Source organism: Eucalyptus grandis, chromosome 2 (assembly GCF_016545825.1).
Source record: "Eucalyptus grandis isolate ANBG69807.140 chromosome 2, ASM1654582v1, whole genome shotgun sequence".
Classification (NCBI taxonomy): domain Eukaryota; kingdom Viridiplantae; phylum Streptophyta; class Magnoliopsida; order Myrtales; family Myrtaceae; genus Eucalyptus; species Eucalyptus grandis.
The window spans coordinates 51,365,409-51,387,682 of NC_052613.1; the positions used below are offsets into that span (position 1 = coordinate 51,365,409).

A 22,274-nucleotide genomic window follows, 5' to 3' on the forward strand; every position below is an offset into this window, starting at 1 on the left:
AACTGCTCCAGTACCACACCCGAATAGGTTAACTGCGCCATCGAAGAACATAGTCCACGACTCCTTTTCCATTGTCAAAATGCAATCATCCAGGTAATCATATTCATCTTCATCCTACATCCTCATAGTACCATTTGCTAACATGTTCGCAATTACTCGACCTTTAACTGATTTTTGTGGTACACTTTGCACATCAAACTCAGAAATCAGGATTTGCCATTTCACTAATTTCCCCACCAAAGCCGGTTGTTCTAACAAGTACTTGATTGGGTCATTCTCACATACTAGAAATGTCTGGTAATGCAAGGTGTATTGCCGTAGTCTGTGCAAAACCCATACTAAAGCAACACACATCTTCTCAACATTAGAGTTGTTCATTTATGTTGTTGAGAACTTCTTGCTTAAGTAGTAAATTGCACATTCCTTCCCATATGTTGATCTTTTTTGAGCCAGTATTGCTCCCAAAGACTCTCTATTAATTGTGAGATAGAGACCCTTTACCAAAATAAAAATAAAAATTGTGAGATAGAGAATTAAAGGTTGCCCTAGTGTAGGAGGAACGAGTATTGGCAGATTCATCAAGTATTGCTTCAACTCTTCAAGTGCTTCCCGACATTCATCATCTCATTTAACTTGGGCATTCTTCTTAAGAAGCTTGAAGAAAGGCTTAGCAGTTTCAGAGAGTTAGGAGATGAATCGAGCTATATAGTTCAACCTCCCTAAAAGGCTTCGGACTTCTTTCGCCGTGGTTGGAGGGTGCAAATCACAAATTGCTTTGGCTTTTGAGGGATCAATCTCAATACCCCTTCTACTGACTATGAAACCCAATAGTTTGCCAGAAGTTGCTCCAAACACACACTTTGCCGGATTAAGACGTAACTTAAACTCACGAAGTCGTTCAAATAACTTTTGTAAAGTCTTAACGTGATCTTCTCTTGGTTGGGTTTTGGCAATCACATCATCCACATAAATTTCCATCTCTTTGTACATCATATCATGGAAAAGTGTTACCATAGCCCGTTGATATGTTGCCCCAGCATTCTTAAGGCCAAAAGACATGACCCCATAGCAAAAAGTTCCCCATGGGGTGATGAATGTTGTTTTCTCTTTGTCCATTTTTCATTCATCCTGATTTGGTTATATCCTGAAAATCAATCCATAAAAAAAAAGAGCTTAAAGCTAGCAGTACTATCCACGAGAACATTAATGTGGGGCAGGGGAAATCATCTTTGGGGCTGCCTTTGTTCAAATCTTTATAGTCGACGAAAACTCTAATACGACCATCTATTTTTAGTACTGGCACTATGTTTGCTATCCACTTGGGATACTGTGATACCTCGATGAATTTTATGTCAAGGAGTTTCATGACTTCCTCCTCTATTTTCTTGGAAAGTTCTAGCTTAATTCTCCGTAATTTTTGCTTCTTGGGAGGTATATCGGGATTAGTAAGGAGACAATATTCAACAATGGATGGATCTAGACCTGGCATATCAGCATAAGATCAGGCAAAGATATCTTGGTATTCCTTCAGCAACTGGGTCAAGCGTTGAGCTTCGGATTTGGTCAAGTTTGCCCCAATTTTGAGCTCCTTGGTGTCTTCTATGTCACTAAGATTTATGGTAACAGTCTGCCTAGCAGTGATTGGCTTCGAACTTTCTTGTTGCTCCCAACTACGTTGAATATTCGTTGAATCATCTTGCTCCTCATAACTTGAACTTAACACTTCATCTTCATTAAAGCAAATATGCACAGGGTTGCACCTGAAACATAAAGTAGATAATTAAAAAAAACAAACAGGGCAAATTAGATGCATGTTGAAAAATTATTTTATTTCAAAAAAAATTTAAAGGGAATATGAAGAAGCCCAGCCTTCAGAATTAGCTCATTGCCATTTTCTTTTGGTAGGATTTCATCATAGGGCAAGTTTTGGTGTACTTCAACATGCCCTTAAAACATGAAAATCTCCATGTATTTTATTGGATGAAAAGCAAATTACATTATTGAAATGAGAGAAATCCTAGAAATGAAAATCCTAACATGCAAATATGGAAAGCAATAAAGACTCTTGCACAGAGGAGTATGCAAATAATTAAAATTTTTCTACTCTCGAGCTTCGTCGATGGCAAACACTAAATTCTCTTCGAACAATTCAGTCATTCCTTTGAGTGCGTCATCTTTTCCAGTGGATCGAATGGTGTCTGCAACCAACTTGTCTACCTCTACCCATTTGACATCGATATCAGCACCTTGAGGCTTGGAGTATTGAACACAGGTATCGATTGTCCCTTCTTCTTCATGCATCATCTTCGCAGGCCCAAGGAATGTGGACCTAATATGGGGTATAGTGAAACCAGTTCGTCCTCATCCTCTTCCTCTACAGGATCGTCCACCTCTACCATGATAGCCCAATCCAGTCGTATATGAATTCCGCCCAGCCTCAATTGGTTGGCAAGTGCCTTGACCATGTCGACCTAAACCATTACCTAGAGTAAAACCACTCCCCACCATCATCTTGCCTATCATGATTGACGACCTTGATAATTTTGGAGTGGGTATGGTAGTGCCTTGAGAAACGTGAATGGTCGAAACCAACTCAAAAGCTTGAAAACTGGATTCTTCTTAACAATCTGGTTCAACATAAGGGATAGCCGTCTCGTGATAAATCTTGAACTCATCCTCTCCTCGGACTGTAATAAGCTTCCCTTTCGTCACGAACTTCACTTTTTGATGAAGACTTGAAGGGACTGCTCATGCTGCATGAATCCATGGACGACATAACAAAAAGTTGAATGCTGTAGGTATGTCCAGGACTTGAAAAACTGCATTAAATAGCACTAGCCCTATATGCAAATCTAAATCAACTTCCCCAACTGCTTCTCTTTTGGTCCTGTCAAATGCTCGAATAGAGGTCTTAGCCGCACGAATTTTCCCCAAATCATACCCAATATGCTTTAGAGTTGCTAGAGGGCATATGTTTAAAGCCGATCCATTATCAACGAGTACGCGAAACACCAAGGTATTTCGACACTTGGCTGAGATATAAAGGGCTTTACCATGTCCTCTTCCTTCATCTAAGATTTCATCATATGAGAAAGCAATCTAGTCGTTTAACAAAATGACCCTCACAAATTCCTCCAACTTCTCAGGTTCAATGGACTTTGGGACATGTACTTCGTTAAGGACTTTCATCAAGGACTTTTGATATTTTTCCGATGTCAAAAGCAACTCTAATATGGAGACCTGTGTCGGCATTTTACGAAGTTGGTCCAATACGTTATACTCACTTGCCTTAATTACAGCGGTTGACACCTGATTTTTAGTCGATAGATCATTAAGAAAATAAAAATAATTTTAAAAAAAAATAGAGAGAAAATCCCAATTAGTTCGCAATTAATCGTCGTTGTTCATCAATAATGCATCATGGCCGTTGAAATAGGCATGTGCTCAATTAGGGAAACTCTTAAAAGATCAAATCCTAGCCCTTAGTTCAATCCAAGGGCTGAGATTTGATCTTGCCTGAAAATATATAAAGAGAAAAAAAGAAAAGAAAAGGGGGCCTCTCTCCTTTTTTTCGCGTGCGGATTCTCTCTCACGAGCTCTCTCTTGAAACCTCTCAACTCACATACTTTTTGGCTGGATTCTCTGTCTCTGTAACTAGTCAATGGAGCTCTTCCATGGGAGATGGGAGGAAACCCTAAATCTTCAGATCTCTCTCTCTTCTCGACGGGGATAACCTCTTCCTTCGCGGAAATCCTCGTCTCTGGCGAGTGGAGTAGGAGTTCGTTACAGATTTCACCGCCGGTGTTTGTACGCATGAGGTGGCTCTCGTTCGATCTCTCTGGTTCTTCGTTTTTCTCTCTCGGTGGCTCTCGAGCGAGTTCAGCCCTTTGATCGACGATATTGACGACGACGACGATAACAGATATGCCTCTCTGTCTGGAGATCGGAGGTTAGCTCGCTCGAGCAGAGAGACTCTTGGTTCTCGATTCTCTCTCAGAGCTCCCTCTCTACTCTCTCTCTCTCTCTCTCTCTCTCTCGGTTTTTTGTGAGCTCTAGTCGGAGGTGAGGGTTTTCTTCCATTGGTGAGCGATTGGAGATCAAGCGCCGGTGGTTGGAGATCGTGAGGATCTGATTCTTTCTCGGAGATTGGACGGTTGCTTGCTCGATTGGTGTTTCTCTCTCTGGATCGGGTTCACTGGATCAAGTTCTCTCTCTATTCCTCTCTCTTATTTGCTCTATCTTGCGCGAGTTCTGTCGTTCTCTCTTAGATCGTTCTCTCAGGCTCAATCATGATATGTATATGGAAAACCGTTAGGCTCTGTATCTGGTGTTGAAGTAGATCAGGATTTCTATTGTAGAACAGAACTAGTTGTAACTAGATTTCATGGTCAAAATACAAGAGTAATGTTGCTGCGAATGATAGTCGTGTGAGGGCAAAAGCTGAGGGTTTGAATAAACAAGTATGAGTCATTAATTCAAAAGTGGAGATCAAGAACTTTAGAGTGAAAGTAGCATCTTATTGAGGATGTACTATTGATTTGATTCTGCTTGGATGATGTTGTGATCGCTTGATTTTAAGTTGCTGATTTGCCCTCTCGTTTTGGTCACTAAAATGAGATGCCTGTCATACGTTTGTGAAGATGCCTGAATGAATATATGCGTAGTGTCTTCATTAATCTATATGCAAGATATTCATGGTTTACTTAAATCATGATGCCCATATTGATTTCATCTTGCTTATTGTCGATCTAATCAATTTGAGCAATTTTAGCATTATGGCATGCTTAAAACCTGTGCTTATTGACTTCGTTGATTGTGAGTAATATTCATTTTCACTTTGAATTAGATTGAGTTTTAGAAAGTAATAAATCTCTGTTCTGGTCTGGTTTTACACAAATTTGGGAAGTTTTTCTAGATCAAGCAGAGATCAATTGATGGGTAAAACTGATATTGGAAGTTGGCGGATATAGGCAAAATTTTGTAGAAATAAAAACAGGGTTTGCTACTTTTTTGATCCTTTTAAAGTTGTAGGGTTTAATGTGATTCATTTTTTTTTTTAGAACTACTCTCTGTGCATTGTTTGGATGGTTTTATAAACCATTAGTTATGCATTATGTTTTAATTCACTTGTGGCTGATTTGCATGTTTTCATGATTATCATTTTCCGTCTATCAATTTGACGTTAATTGGACTCAACTTCTCTTAGGAAGTGGGCTCGTTTTAATCTTTTCTATGATGTTGATTTCGCATGATTTGCACATCAATTGGACTCATCTTCTCTTGTGATGCACATGATAGAAAACTGCCATAAAATGAAATTCAAAACCCCTGTTGTTCCCTTGTTGAAACTGACCTCTTGTCATTCTTCTATGATTTTTTTTTTTTGTGAAGGATTCTAAGATTAGGTCCTTAACAAAAGTTGTTCGTCTTTCTTTTGTTTGCGCTGTGGTAAAATTTCATATTCTTCAGATTTTCTTTTAGATCAAATCACTATTAATGTGTCATGACATCCTGATATTTTTGCTGCATTTCTGACATGGTATTGTGCATTCTTGAATTTTCATGAACTTCTATGTAGCTCATGTTAATTTTTTTTTTTGCCATGAAAGTTGTTTCCCATGATTGGGTGTGCATTTGATTCCATCTTGAGGCTAGTTTGGTTATGGATTGATGCCATTTTGATCAAGTAGACTCATACGTGCTTGTGAGAAGATATAGCTTTAATTTCATGGCAATTTGTCATCAAACAATCACAATTTGCAGTCTCGTGTGCTCTGTTACAATTCTGATTGCATGCTGGAAGTTGTGGATTAAGCATAGATTGGATGGATTTTGTCTTAGTTTTTTTTTTTTTAAATTTTTGCCCGTGGGATAGTGATATCACATGTTCAAGTCTCTTGTCAATTTCACATGTTCAAAGATGCATTTTTTTTAGTAAGTGATCTTCCGTTAGCTCATTCATTTGTTTGATTAACTGAGAACCAAGGTTATATGGCTTGGATGCATGTCAATTAATATGCTTAGCATATGATTGTTAGATAAATGACTTAGGTGCGATGTAGGATAATGTAAGTGCCTTTGGGATGTCACATAGGACTTGACCTAGGGACTTCGTGACTTTAGTCACCATTTGTGAACACAGAAGATATCTTGCTTTTGATTGTTTTGATACGTGATGATTGTTTCTTTCATTTGTATGCATCTAGTCGTCCGGATTTCTTAGATTAGGTCTAGAATAGGATCTTGGACATGGATAAAGCGTGAAGATGGTGGAGGTCGATGTCCATTCCGACCATCGTCATGTACTATTTGTTTTCTTGACATATGTCTCGGGCTCCATGCATTGTATAAAACCCGACGAGTTGCGGGTTTCCTTTCTTTCCCAATTGTTTTCTCTTTTATATTCTTTAGGATTGCATGATTAGGTTTACTGCTTTTCTTGATTGTTTACTTCATGTCTTGCAATTTAATTTTCATTGATTGTTTTCCTTTCATTTTTTTAGGAATATAATAGAATGAAAGTAATCCATCACGCATGATCACTAAGTCTAGAATTGATGATCCCAAAAAAAGTAAAAAGAAATGCATGGACATGTTAGGAAAAATACAACATACTATTTAGGTACCGAAAGGGCGTTAATAGTAATATTAGCGTAACCTAAGTCTCTGAATCTAGATATCTGGTTGCGTAGGAATCGAGGGAACTCTCCTGATCCTCGATTGGGTTTTCTAGCCGACCCCCAAAGAATGAGGCTAGTGGCGACTCCTGTATATTCTTAGGTTGTTAAATACTTAGATCGCATAAATAAACCCGTTGTTGCGCGGGGTACGAGCTTGGGAGAGCTTGCGATCTCGTGAGGAAACTCTCGTGATTAAAGTACCCCTAAACTCGAGCTTTTCCCCTTGGACTTTTCGAGGGCGGCGAGATCGGGTCGCGACAACAGCTAAGAATTCTTTAGCCTCCTCATTAGTGATTGGCTTGACAGGTTGTAAGTTGGCCTAAGCGTAAGTGCGTCCTGAGCGAGTGACCACATCTATCTCCACATCATAACACCATGGTACCGCCTTATCATTCATGTATGCATAGGGTTGCGTGACATCGTCAATCAATTCTTCATCATCTGCTTGTGGCACATCGTTAATGATTAATCCATTTTCATTCGACGCATCTTCCAACAGTGGCACGTTAAGAGCTAGAGAATCGTTAGCTTTAATATTCAAGCTAGTAAACTCATCCTCAAAATAAGAAAACTCATCCTCCAAATCAATAATGATTGGAGTGATAGTTGAAACTATGCTGGTATGATCTGCATAAACAATCATCCTCTTCTTAGACATTGTCTTAACTCTTTGTATCTTCTAAAACATGGTGGGCTCTTCTGCATCTGAATAATATCTAGCTCGAACTAAGCCATTATAAACATCGTCTACATGCACTTTCAAGTTCTTCTTTTTATTAGCATCAAAACTGAAAATGGCATTCATAGCTTCTGAGTGGTCAAGGAGTGGGTTATTCTGAATATTCGGTTGTGCATTGCGGAATGAGACCACCTTGGCACCCAAAAGATTTTGGATTTTGTGTCGCAGCGTATAAAAATCATCAATATAATGCCCTACCTCCCCTACATGGTAAGCACATGTCTTGGACAGATCATAGTTGGGGAAATGCTTGGGATTAGATCACTTAGGTTCTTTAGCGAGTAATCCTTTCTTTTGAAGGGTCGGCAAGATCTTGGACAAGGGCTTAGGAAGTGGCGTAAATTGATGACTGGAAGAGTTTTTCTATTGGCCAAAGAATGGCCGTACTCCTCCCCGTTGGGCGTTCAGGGTAGGGCGAGGTGGTTGAACATAAGTTGCATTAACCATCGTTGCAGGTTCCTTATCCTTCTTGGTCAAGATTCTCCTATACGAGCTGGTTTGATCAGACGCCTATCCATCATGCAATGCTACTTCAATTCGTTCACCGATAGGGATTAGCTGATTGAATGACTCAGTAGTTGAACCCATCATTCAATTTCGATATTCAAGCGGGAGTGTCTTCATGAACAAATCTATTGCCTCATTTTCTATCGGCTCCAGAGTAATTTGAGCAACTACGGTCCTCTATCTCGTGACATATGCCTTGAAAAATTCCGTCTTCTTCTTCTCAGTGCGAAGTAAATCTTCTCGAGATGGAGTGACATCAATATTATACTTATATTGCTTGAAGAAGGCATCGGTCAAATCCTCCCAAGTCTCTAGGAGATTAATTTTCTTCATAAATGTACCATTGCAGCATCGGTCCTATCAGGCTTGCTTGAAATTGTTGAATCATTAAGGGTAGGTTATCAACATATTAGGTCATCCTGACCACATAAGTCTGTAGATGGATCTTCGAGCAAGAGATGCCATCATACTTTTCAAAGTCTGGCATTTTGAACTTCTTTGGCATCTTGATCTTTGCATAATGGGATAGATCAGTTAGGTCTTGGCTAAATGAACCTTGTAGCTACTTAAGTTTCTCCTCAATTTTTGCCAAGCGTTTTTCTTACTCAGTTTTCAGTACAGCCGAAGGTATCACTTGTACCTCATCATCAACAACAATTTGAGGCGTGTTAGTAATTTTAACTCTGAAGGAATCATCAGAGGTTGATGGCCCAACTACAGATGTATTCTTGTCTTTATCTCTCTGATCAGCCATGGGAGCATGTTGTGGTAACACCACTTCAACTTGTGGAGCTGGTGGGACAGTGTTTGCTTGGAGAGAATCGATTTGTTTAGAGAGTTGCTCAAGAACATTCAGGACTTGCTTCATCTTTGATTCAAGGGCCGCAATGTGAGCTTGTTCAGCAACATGCATTTGTTCGGTGTTATCATCCATTGTTGCCCTAGAACGAGTACGGATTGGCGATCTTTGGTGAGCCGTGTTGTTATCTATCAATGTAAAAAAAAATATAGTAAGCATTATAACAAATGAGACTGATCCATGACAACGATCAATCGTTTATTTTATTAAGTGAAATCAAATTTCAAAAACATCAACTTAAAACGTTAAAAGAATTCCCTAGGAAATTAAATTCCTAAAACATCAATCTAAGAAATTGAAATAACACCCTAAAGCCAGAATTAAACTCCTAAATCTAGCGACTCTTTTCCATATACAATTGGGAGATCACAGTCTTTTGAAGCTTCTTGTTCTGTCGAACCAACTCAGATATAAGAGCTTCCTTCCTTTCCACTGTTTCTTCAAGACATTCAATTTGTGCTTTATGGGTGGGCTTCATGGTCACTTCAAGTATCACGAGAAGTAAAGCTTGAGAGATCTCGTGATGGTTGATATAATAATCCGAGGCATGAAAAACCCTCTCTTTTCCTTTCAATCTTCTAGGCACCACTATCTTTTTCGGATGGCATTCATTCCATGCATTTTCAAGGCGTTCGATCTCATCAAGGTATTTGTGATCCTTGCGCACGAAGCGGGCTTGAAATAGATCCACTCGGAGAGGAGGTGGGATATCTTGGAGCACTCAATACTGACGGACCACTCTATAAGGATAGTAAGATGTCGCACCAATAATTCCCATTAATGGAATTGGATTATCTGTCTTGTGAGAGAAACGAGCCACGTTAACATGGAACCATTTAGCATACCATAGGAAGCCCTTGAGATCTGGATCTTTAAGAAAAGTCACCCAATTGAAAAATGATTTTCTAGTATACTTTTTCTCTAAGATTGAAAATCTCTTTATTGGGTAATTAGAATCATCAATTTCACCTCGACGCATGAAATGACCAAACTCCTTCATGTGAGAAAGAAACCAAATTTGTAAAAGTTTAGGAGAGGCATTCACCCTTTTTTCTCCATTTTGTTTAAAATGGTTGAGGGATAAAAATGTCTCAGCTAAAATCATATCTCAGCTAAAATCATACCAGCACATACTTGTCTGACCACCCATGCAATCGAAGGATCAATAGCATTTCTTCGATGATGAAAGATTATAAGTCCAAAGAATGCTAAGATGAATATCCTACCCTTTTGGCGCATTGAAAATTGATTTAAAAAATGATCAACCAAAAATGAGAAAGGGCATGCATTACAATTAGCTTTCAAAACTTTCTTAACCTCATCAGTTTTAATTCTTAGAAACTGAGATAAAATTGATGTGGGTTCCATACCAAGAGGTGGCCTAACAAGATCAATCTCAAGGGACATTCCTATGATAACGCTATACTCTTCCAGTGTTGGAGTAAGCTCATTCTTACCAAAAATAAAAGTAGTCGTCTCGGGATACCAAAAGTGTGATATAGCTTGCAAAACACCACTATGGACTCCAATATCCACATGGGGGATGAGCCGTCCCAGTATTGACTCCACATAATCTTGACCTTCTTTACTTAATTTGTTTCACCACCCTCTGAGCTCAATATTGGGAGTTGGAATGAATTGAACATTGGATCTCCCCATTGTATATAGATTAAAACTCACAATCAACCTTTTGTCATGGACCAAAAGAAAGTGCGATAAAGTAAATAGATTGCATAATATAAGGTAAGAATACTCACTTCACAAAGGAAAATGGCAACCACATAGACATGCGCATGAGATGTGAGGCTTAACACCTAAACTACAAGGCTTAGCAAGTTAGAGCCAAAAGGATGGGCCAACCACTCGCAGTCTCACGTACAAATGTCGGGTCCTCTTAACTCTGGCTCGGTCAAAAGGAAAATCCCATGATCACGTAGTCTCACGAACAATGATAAACATTTTGACACCAAGAAAAAAATTTGGGGTTGAGAAAGACAACCTATACATCGCGTTCTCGCGTTCAAGGTGGGTTCATTTCTCAGCACCATCCTAGAATCTTTAAATGCGATCCAGGTCCGACAGTAAGTTGTGTGTGCAATGTGTAGTGCTAAAACAATTTGAAAATCATGCACAACAATTTATAATACAAGCAACACTTCAATGATAAGAAAAACATTTAATCCCAATACCTTCCTACAAAACAAAGAGTCAGCAAGTACTACTCCCCTTATACCTCCTTTATGTAAAAACATTTAACACTTCATGTTAGGAGCGTACCTTGTTTCCATGTTGCCAAACAAAATATTTTTTTTTTAAAAGAAACAAGCCTATGTCCACTATGAGTTTTAACTCTGTCCCCGTGAGTCGCCAAGCTATCGCGACCTTCCTGAGGGTGAATTACTCAAAGAAGGCTATTGGATTACTAAGTCCAAAGACTTGGCACGAACCCTCCCAAGATATTAAAAAATTAATTCATTTAAACATGCAATTATACTCAATTTGGAGCCACCACTAACCAATTAGGGTTGGTTAGAAACCCAAGTAAAGTATGTGAGAATATTTTATTTTTGCAAACCAGAGATTCAATAGGTTCAGGGATATGATTACGCTAGAAAAATCTAACGCCATTTCGGTACATTTTCATTTTAATTTCAAAAATATTTTGCAAGCAATATTGATCAATTTGAACCTAAGTTACTAACATGCAAATGATGGTCATGCGAGTGTGCAATCAACGAAATAACATTCAATAAACCGAAGTAATAAATTGTAAAAATTATTAACTAAAATCTTATTACGGTTATTACTCTCTAAAAATGCATGCCCTAAACATGATTTCTAAATGACATGACGCATGACTTTATTTAAGAATATTATTAATTATATGCAATTTAAATTTAAAATTCAATATACATAAGTTTTACTTTAATGACATGTGAAATGCAATTCATATGACATAATTTGAATCATTACAATATGTATGCAATCTAATTTACATAATCCTAAATATGCATGTGCTACATGATATGGGATGGATGACATGACAATTCTATATGTATGTTCTTTTTATGATTTTTTTAATGATTTTTTTAATACATATATGCAACCTACGCTAAACAATGATGACATAAAATGGGATTAATTATGAACTAGCCTATTAACTAACTAAGTAAATGACCTTTGTGTTTTCTTCTTTTTTAACATGACTTAAAAACAACATAATGATGCAATACTAATCTTTGGCTTTTTTATTAAAAAAAAAAAACGACACGACGGGAATATTAAAACATTAACCTATGACCCACTAACTAAAGCGCAACATGCGGTGTGCACATTATGAAATCTATATAACCTAAATAACATTTTTTGTTCTTTTTTTTGTTTTGGTTTTATTAAAGGAAAATTATCCTAATTCTATATGAATCTTAAAAATTAAAATGCGTTGATTTAAACATGAAATGTGTATGGACCTAAATACCTAAATCCTAGATATGACATGTGATGCATGATATGTGATGAGCAAATAATGATAACACACCAAAATACATGTCCCATTAAAAATTCATCAATGTAAATCAATGACATATTATCTCAATGATACAAAGCAATTCATGAATTTGCCATGAAAAGTCGAAATAATAAAAAAAAACCCAACATCTCGTGGCTCAATATTTTTTATTATTATGACTTAATATGACAAATTTCCTAATCGGATAATGATAAAAATAAATCAAAACAAATCAAGTTAGAATAAAATAAAATAAAAACTATGAAATCGAATATTTAAAAATTTACCTAGTCTAACTCACGGTTGACTTGAGTAATGGCGAGGAAGCAGTGGTGGCCGAGCTGCGATGGTGGTTCGGTGATGGGTTGCCATTTGGAACAGGGGCTGTTCGTTGGAGCTCCGATGAGGTTCGGGCAATAACCAGACCTGCAACAAAATAGGGGAGGCAGTAGGTGGCTCTGTTTGAGCGTGCGGCAGTGAGTAGAGGAGTAGCAATGTCGTGTGTAGGGTGTCAGGCTACTGAGAATGGTCTAGGCTGATGCGGAGGGAACAACAGCGTCAGGTTCTGGGCAATTGCATAGCAGAGTCACAGCGGTGTCGGGGTCGTTGTAGCAGATGGGTTGGCAATGATCAACGAGGCGGAAGTGCAAGCAAAGGCATTAGATCGTGGTTTCAGCAAGCGCCGGTGCTAGCGGAGCGACAGCGAAGGAGGCGGTGCAAGTGCGGTGGACTGGCGCAGGCACGGAGGACGAGCATGGGTGCACGTATTGTAACATCCCGGGTCTCTATTGTACACATATTGTTCGCTTTGGACACTAAGTCCTCACGCTTTTGTTTCTCTCGGGGCAGTCCATACTATCACGAGAAAACGCGTATTGCAGGGGCAGAGGCGCGGACGCACCACCATCCCTCTCCCAAGCCAATATATTGTCCTCTTTGTGTACATATGCCCACATCAGAGTGCACAGCATAGCGGTCCCACTCAAGGTTTTGTTTCCTCCACCCACAGGCTTAGAATGCGTATGTACAGTTAAAGAGACCCGAGCCTTATAAGCTAGCCTAAGACTCCCTCCCTAAGCGATGTGGGACAGGAGACATGTCCTTAGCCTCGCCCGTGTACTGCCGATGTGAGATCTTATTCCGTCCCTTCGTACTGCCTCAAGTTTTGGTCGTCACATTCTCTCCCCTTAAGGCACAGCGCCCTCGCTGTGGCCCCACACGCTACGAGTGTTGGCTCTGATACCACTTGTAACATCCCGGTCTCCATTGTACACATATTGTCCACTTTTGACACTAAGTCCTCACGGTTGTGTTTCTCTTATGGCAGCCCATACTACTCCAAGAAAACACGTATGTACAGTTAGAGGGACCCATGGTCTTATAAGCTAGCCCAGGACTCCCTCCCTAGGCGATGTGGGACAAGAGAAGAACCCCTTCCTTGCGCACATCTGAGGACCGTTGCTCGGGCCGTCACACTCTCCACCTTTTAACAAAAGAGCATCCTCGGGAGTCAAAGCAGCATTCTTGTTGTGGCCCCACATGCAGTCGGGAGTCGGCTTTGATACCATTTGTAACGACTAGGCCCCACTGTGTGATATTGTCCTCTTTGGACACTGAGTTCTCACGGCTTTAAAACGCCTCACACAAGTTAAAGGGACCCCAAGCCTTATAAACTAGCCCATGACTCCTTCCCTAAGCGATGTGGGACTAGAGATGATCCCTTCTCCTTGGACCCATAGGTCCCAGGATCAAAACCTGGCTCTGATACCGCTTGTAACATCCCGGTCTCCAATATACATATATTGTCCGCTTTGAACACTAAGTCCTCACGGTTTTTTTTTCTCTCAAGGCAGCTCATACAACCCTAAGAAAACGTGTATTGCAAGGCCAGAGGCACGGATGCACCGCCATCCCTCTCCCAAGCCGACATATTGTCCTCTTTGTGTACATATGCCCACATCAGAGTGCACAGCGTAGCGGTCCCACTCAAGGTTTTGTTTCCTCCGCCCATAGGCTTAGAACGCTTATGTACAGTTTAGAAGGACCCAAGCCTTATAAGCTAGCCCAGAACTCTCGCCCTAGGCGATGTGGGACAAGAGATAAACTCCTTCCTTGTGCACGTCCGAGGACTGTCCCTCGGGCCGTCACACTCTCCACCTCTTAATAGAACAACGTCCTCGCTGTGCCCCCACACAAGGTCGGAGTCAGAACAACATTCTTGCTATGGCCCCACACGCGGTTGGGAGTCAGCTCTGATACAACTTGTAACATCCCGGGTCTCCACTGTACACATATTGTCCACTTTGGACATTAAGTCCTCACGGTTTTGTTCCTCTCGGGGTAGCTTATACTACCCCAAGAAAACGCGTATGTACAGTTAGAGGGACCCAAGCCTTATAAGCTAGCCCATGACTCCCTCCCTAGGTGATGTGGGACAAGAGAGGGACTCCTTCTTTGCGCACATACGAGGACTGATGATTGAAACCCGGCTTTGATACCACTTGTAACATCCCGGGTCTCCACTGTACACATATTGTCCGCTTTGGACACTAAGGGCGTGCATGGAAACACTCCAAAAAGTGTTTCCCAGGCACACTTCGTACGGAAAGTGTTCCTGAACAAAAAGGAACAAACGCGTTTGGTTGCGTTTTTGTTCTTTTTTGTTTTTTTGTTTCGAACGAAATAGAAACAGAAAAAAGAAACAAAAAAGTTGTTTCTCCTGAAAGAAACACTTCTCGGAAGGAACAAAAGAACAAAAATCACTCTTCTCTCTCTTCTTCTTCTCTTCTTCTTTTCTTCTTTTTTTTCTTCTTTTTTCATTTTGGCCGGTTGCCGGCCTCGGCCATGGCCGGCGAGGCCGAGCCTCGCCTTGGCCGGGCGAGGCCGCCGACCCCGTCGGCCGGCCGCCGGAGGCCGGTGACCGGCCGAAGAAAAGAAAAATAAAAAGAAAGGAAAAATAAAAATAAAAAAAAATGTTTAAAAATTAAAAGAAACAAAAAAATAATAAAATTTACCAAACGTGTTTCGTTCATTTTTTATTCCCTGACCAAACGTTACCAAACATGTTCTTTTGTTCAAAACTGTTCTAACAGTAAACACTTTTTTTGCTTCTCGCTCCCGAACAAAAAGAACAAACAAATCCATGCGCACCCTAAGTCCTCACGATTTTGTTCCTCTCGAGGCAGCCTATACTACCGTAAGAAAATGCATATGTACAATTGAGGGGCCCAAGCGCCTTTATAAACTACCCACGACTCTCTCCCTAGGTGATGTGGGACAAGAGATGGACCCTATCCTTGCACGTCCGGGGACCGAGGCACGGACGCACCACCATCCCTCCTCCCCGCGCACCGCCGCTCGAGCTGTCACACATACGATGACTGGCGCAACGAGCGTCGATGGGCTATGGAGTTGCAGATGTTGCTGATGCAGAGGCGATCAACGACTCGAGATCTACAGGTCGCGAGTTGGTCGTAGTGGTGGCAGATGCGGGTGAAACGAAGTAGCGCCAGCACTCAGAGCTTGCAGGCGAGCGGCGGTGCCACGCGGTGGCTGGTTGCAGGCGGAGGTGTGGCGAATAGAGGCCGAGAGGGCACGAGGCTACCCACGGAGAAGACGATTATAGCTTTTCCCTTCTTTTTTTTTCTTTCCTCTTTTTCTGTGCTCTCACATCTCTCTTTCACGTCACTCTCTCTGCTTTCACTTTTTTGACTTTTCTCTTCTTCTTTTTTCAATCCAGAGAAGCTCCCCTCACGTCTCCTCACTTTTCTTCTTTATTTTCACTTTTGCATTCTTTTTTCCTTCGATGAAGACGAAAAAGAAACCCCCCTTGTTTCGAAGCCTCGCATCCTTTATTTATAGAGGAAAACTTAAAGTTGTTTTTGCAAGTGAGATATTCACTCAACTACTTAACAAACAAACAAAAAATGGCTCCAAAATCACACAATTAATTTTTTTTGAATTTTGAAATGAGGATATATTTTCAGCAACAAAGATTTTCAAAACCAAATATTTTATTTTATTTATTACCAATCACGAGACCCGCTTCAGATCAACAATTGCATTGACCGCGATCACGGGTGGATCGATAGCAAAGATATAAATTCGTATAAAAATCTATTATATAACAAAATAAGTTATTACTAGCGACTTGATGGAAGGCTTTTGGCGGGCGCCACCACTTCCGGCCGTCCTCGCGCAGCGCATTGCGTAACGAGGTTATCTTATGCGGATGGCCCACGCATGGGAAAGAGCAAAAAACAAACAAGCAACGAGCAGGCACCTGCCGGATGGACACGTGGCGGTTGTGGATAGGGGAGCTTTTGGAACGTGGGCCCGGGGGTGGGGGTGAGGACTTTAGTAATCATCACGCGATGTGGAAAACGATTTGCAATAATAAATGGACCGACCTTTATGGTCTGAAAGGCTTAAAGGCTTAAAGGCTCAAAGGCTCAAAGGCTCCGCCTCCTCCTCCTCCTCCTCCTCCTGCTTCCCCGCTTCCATCTCTACCCGAAAAATCGGCGATGCGACATGCATTGCACGACACGACTCCCGCTGGAAAGCTAAAATAACGAGGGATTCCGAGCTGCTCGGGGGGATTCATTCCAGCCGACGACTTTAATTAAAAATTAGGTTAGGTTTCGCCTAAGTTCTGCACGTGAAGAAATGCGACCATCTCGAGTGAACTGCCCCCCAGCTTTTGTTTTTTATAGGACTTGGTTCTTGAAAAATAAGTTGTGCCATCAAACATAAGGAGTAAGCAATATTTCGAGATTTCAATCCCATTTTATGTCTATATACGTGATCACGGTTTGATTACATCAATCAAAATTTTTAGATATGATAAGTACTTTTTTGAAATGTGAGTTGGTCGAAAATGACCAAATGAAAAATATCTTATCGTCCATGAAAGTGTTAAAAGTGAATTATGATCGATAATGAAAATATTTTTTATCAACTAATTATTTTAAATAATACAAGCGATAACATCTAGAAATGTATTTTTTGAGATGGAACTTAGCCAGCCTATACTATTAAGATTTGCACTAGCTTTTATAACTCGGTGATTTAGTCTTCATTATTCTTTTAAATATTTTTTTTTTTTAAAGTCATTATCAAAGAATCCGGCCCGACCTGAAGAGAAGAGATCGCTCGCGAGGGGACGGAAGAAGACAACGAACCAGAAGTGTAATGTATGTGTGACGAATGGCAACGATGACACTACACGCCAGACGAGAGAGAGAGTACGACACGTTCCGAAAGGGGAGAGGCCGAAAGCACATGCGAAACATCCGGCCCATTTGTTTAGTCGAATTAGTTGGCCAACCCCCCCAGAGACAGCGGGAAAAAATGGATTCCTTTGGAGGAGATGCATCCTCCGTCCTCCCGAGTCTTGACTATATCCTCCCTCCCTCCCTCAGCTTTGCTCTGCGTTTGATGCCCCAAAAACTTTCAGACACCATCCACTGAAAGCTGAGCCGTAAAAGCAAGGCAACGCCCAGCTCACAGAGAGAAGAGAGAGAGAGAGAGAGAGAGAGAGAGAGATGGGTGGTTCGAGTCCGTTCAAAGACCAAAGCAACAGCCACCGCTCGGCCTCCTCCTCCTTCTGGAGGTACTTGACGTACACCGTGTACGCCATCCTCCCCATCGCTCTCTTCCGCCTCTACTTCTACCCTCTCCCTCTCCCCTGGTCCCCCACCGACCGCCTCCCTTTGTCCGACCACATCCTCGTCGCGCCTTCCCTCTCCTCCCCCCCTCCAGGTAAACCATTCTCTCCCGTTCCGCTCCCCCAAGTTCTCGCCTTTTTCAGTTCTAGGACGTTGAGACCGCATTTCCCATCTGGGATTTTGGGTAACGACTTCTGACGCCATCTTTGTTGTCTTGTTCCAGCTGAAAAGGCAGGAGGCGATGCTACCGCTGAAGCCCCTCCTCTTCTTCTTCCTCCTCCTGCTCCTCTCTGTGACTACACCAATGGCAAGTGGGTCCACGACAAGGCGGACCCTCTGTACAATGAGACGACTTGTGGCACCATAAAGGATGGCCAGAATTGCATCGCCCACGGCAGGCCTGATTTGGAGTACCTCTACTGGAGGTGGGAGCCCCATCAATGCCACCTGCCCAGGTTTCAGCCCATCGAGTTTCTCCAACTTCTCAGGAACAAAAATGTCGCCTTTGTCGGTGACTCCATCGCCAGGAACCAGCTGGAGTCCCTCATCTGCATGCTGTCCACCGTCTCTGAACCCACCCTCGTGTATACAAATGGGGAGGACAACAAATTTAGGAAGTGGCATTTCGCCGGCCACAACATGACCATTTCGGTTTACTGGTCGCCTTTTCTGGTTAAGGGTGTGGAGAAATCAAGCTCAGGGCCTGATCACAACGAGCTGCATTTGGACACTGTGGACGAGAGGTGGGCAGCTGATTTGGGTTCGCTGGACGTGGTGGTTCTGTCGTTCGGCCATTGGTTTCTTAACCCTGCCGTGTATTTCGAGGGTGGTTCTGCCCTGGGTTGCCATTACTGCCCCGGCTTGAACCATACCGAAATCGGTTTCTACGATGTGTTGGGGAAGGCCCTGAGGACGACGCTTAAGGCCCTGATTACTAGGACCAGGGCTAGCGGCAGAGCGACAGATGCGTTCGTGACGACGTTCTCTCCCTCGCATTTTGAGGGCGACTGGGACAGGTTCGGTGCTTGTCCCAAGACGAAGCCTTATCAAGAAGGCGAGAAGCTGCTCGAAGGAATGAATGCGGAGATGAGAAAAATCGAGGTGGAGGAAGTGGAGGCCGCGAAAGCGGATGCGAGGGAATTCTCAGGGTTCAGGCTCGAGGCATTGGACGTATCCAAATTGTCGTTGATGCGGCCGGATGGCCATCCGGGGCCATACATGAACCCGTTCCCGTTTGCCGACGGGGTGAAGGATCGCGTACAGAACGATTGCGTCCATTGGTGCTTGCCAGGGCCCGTAGACACATGGAACGGGATATTGTTAGAGGTGATCAAGAGATGGAACGGCGGAGAGACGACCGAGTGATCTCTATGCCGAGCACGACGAAATGTCATCAATCATCATCCGATGACTTTGGCAGCAGCGTGGTGGTGATTTTTATTTCCGAATCGAGACTAATAAACGACAGGTAAAATGATGACACGGTTCTGTCTCCGACGAAATGTAGGGATCAAATATTGATCACTAAGAAGGAAGACAATGGGAATGATTTGAGGAAACTGAAGGAAGAAGGTTCTATTGTTGCCAGAGAAAGAAGACTGTTTGGAAGATAGTGTCCTCTTCGCCCTTATGTACAAAATTAATTCCACAGCTAATATCATAAACCGGATTGTCCTTGGCCAGTTCTTTATACAGAGAATTTCATCTTGGTTAGCTTTGGGCAAATATGCAATAGTATTCAGTTTTGTCTTGAAAGGACCCTGTGGCTCCACCACGCTGGTTTGTCTTTTATTTTGAGAATTCAAATTTCTTCTGGCTCTTGAATTTTTATTCTTCTATCTGAAGTTTCTAGATTACTCTTGAGATTACACAAGAGACACAAGCGCCACTATTTGTAGATCCACAAGATGTTATTCTAAATTCCAGCGAGTATGTACTGGTTTCACGGTCGAATGCTAATGCCATGATGCGGACCCGGCCATTGGCCCGATCTGCACATTGAAATTGCTTGAAAGAAACTCTTGGGAATATCTTTTTGCTTCATTTCCTTTTTATGTCTCGTGCAGCTCATTTTCCTATGACGATTTGCGATTCGGACTAATCTTATTCCGTAATAATGTTATTTCGTGCGGACTTTGTCTTATTCCGTAGTAGATCTTGTTCTCCGCCACTCCAGGGTCTAGTACGAGGAGCCGCGAGCAAAGGCAGCAGCTGGGCAAATTTCACGACTCTACCGTCCCTCGGCTTTTTGCCTTTTGCTCCCAAAAGTCCAGAAAAGCAAATCAAAATCTTCAGTGGGCCGAGCTGTAGCCATTGGAAGTAAACGAGGAAGATTGACCGTGTGTGCTGGTGAATGCCAAGTGGAATATGGACTTTTCCTTTTCTGAGGCTTCCTTTCTCAACCTGGGTATATCTGATCATTCTTCCATGGTGGTCAGTCCTTAACTATTAAACCTTTTAAGTTTTTTGATTTTTGGATGAAACATTCGACTTTTCCATCTATTGTTTAGCAGGTTTGTGATAATTCTATGAAAATAGAGTTATTTTACCTATTTTAGGCAACGATTAATGCAATATCTATGAGAAAATATTTGAATTTCCTTCTGATTATTTAAATTTTCCTTATTTATGCAGAATAATGAGATATAGAGAGGATAAGGAAAAGAATAGCAAATATCAGGAATTCAAATAAAAAAAGTAGTGAAAGATGGATATCAAATCAGGAAATTCTTGATTTTGTTCCCTAATGTTATCTGCAAGCGTTGGGAGATAAATATCTTGGATATATCATATAAATAGGAGAATATGGAGAGAGAGCAGTTAGGTTTTTGTTAAATCGTTTTTCATTCTTCTGAGGGTTTCTCAAGTATTTTAAAGAGAAGACAAAAGTGATGACATAATTCTTGTTCATTGATTCAAGATAACGGGTTTGATAAATATTTTTATTTCTTCTTCTACTATGTTTTAATTTTCTTTTGTTAGGGCTACGATGTAGCCTAACCATAATGATGTGAATTTCATGATTTTTATGTTTTACAATTGATTTCATTCATGTAAGTTATATATTATTATGCTTAATGCTTTTGAGTGATTAGCCACCACTTGAATGATCTGATGTACATGTTTGAGGCTAAGAAGTGATAATATGAAATTGCTCATTATAATACCATGAATTAAACGTGGATAGATATATACCGCGTTATTTGTGTAGCTTTCGGTGATAAGATGATCCAAAAAACTCATTGTAAGCTGGGAATATTCATAGTTTTTAATGCACTTATGTTTATTTTAATTCACATAGAGATAAAATGGATTAATAAACTAAGTAGGTTTACTATACCTAGAAATATGATAGTAAATTGATTAGAAAATTCCGTTATCATATGTTTGATATCGTTCTTGTACCCAAAATAATCTGAAATTCATATCTAGTGGTTATGGTGAAATCGGATGCTCTAACATATTTATCTAATTGATTTATTGCATTTAGTCTACAAATTTTGTTTTTAATTTATTCTTAATTATATTTTGATCTGTTAGATAAATGTTAGAATTAGTTTATTTTAGTATTTAATTGGTTTATTAATCATTGATCTCCGTGGGACAATATTTTTTCTTATCATTCTATTACTTGTTCGACATGTGCACTTGCGTTTAGAATTTTACGAACAGTTTGGGAGAGTCCAGTGCAAGGGGTTCCCATGTTCAAATTTATTTGCAAGTTGAAGGCCCTGAAAAGTCGCCTCAAGCGACTCAATAGAGAGGAGTTCTCAGACATTTTAGTGAGGACTAATGAAGCTAGGAATGCTCTTCATTGTACCCAAATTGGTCTCCAGCAGGACCCGGGCAACTTTACTCTTACGAAACTAGAAAAGTCCTAGCGTACGCTGTTTGTGGATCTGTGAGCTCATGAAGAGACTTTCTACAGACAAAAATCAAGAGTTAAGTGGCTCCAAGAGGGTGATAGGAACACCTAGTTTTTCCATTACTCAATTAACAGAAGATGGCTTAGGAACAGGATCCTCTCAGTCAAGGATCCTTTGGGTACTTTGGTCATTGATCCCGTTTTGGTGCCTTCTGTTTTTGTCTCTTTCTTCAGGGGCCTCTTATCTCCACAGGCAGCCCTCTCGAAGTCCTCGCTACAGGAGCTGAAGGAGTGCATTCGGCAGCCGCTCTTGATGGATCAAGTTGGTTTCCTCTCTACTCCAGTCCTAGACTCTGAGATTCGTGATACTCTATTTTCTCTCGCTTGTGGAAAAGCTCCTAGGCCTGATGGTTTACTATTGAGTTTTATAAGTACAACTGGGAGATTGTG

General features: G+C 41.1%; 1 protein-coding gene across 1 annotated transcript; it reads left to right on the forward strand.

Annotated features, from left to right (window-relative positions):
- The first annotated feature begins 17,528 nt into the window (after positions 1-17,528).
- LOC104433558 (protein ALTERED XYLOGLUCAN 4) lies at positions 17,529-19,783 on the forward strand. The gene is made up of 2 exons (XM_010046352.3): positions 17,529-18,053; positions 18,183-19,783. The coding sequence occupies exons 1-2, from the start codon at positions 17,837-17,839 to the stop codon at positions 19,322-19,324; spliced, it is 1,359 nt and encodes a 452-aa protein (XP_010044654.2). The 5' UTR covers positions 17,529-17,836; the 3' UTR covers positions 19,325-19,783.
- The last annotated feature ends 2,491 nt before the right edge of the window (positions 19,784-22,274 follow it).

What these genes read in the sequence shown, in the direction of transcription:
- LOC104433558 (XM_010046352.3), top strand. Translation starts at nt 17,837, where the DNA reads ATGGGTGGTTCGAGTCCGTTCAAAGACCAAAGCAACAGCCACCGCTCG. An exon ending in CCTCTCCTCCCCCCCTCCAG is followed by an intron (nt 18,054 to 18,182) that starts GTAAACCATTCT and finishes GTCTTGTTCCAG; the next exon opens with CTGAAAAGGCAGGAGGCGAT.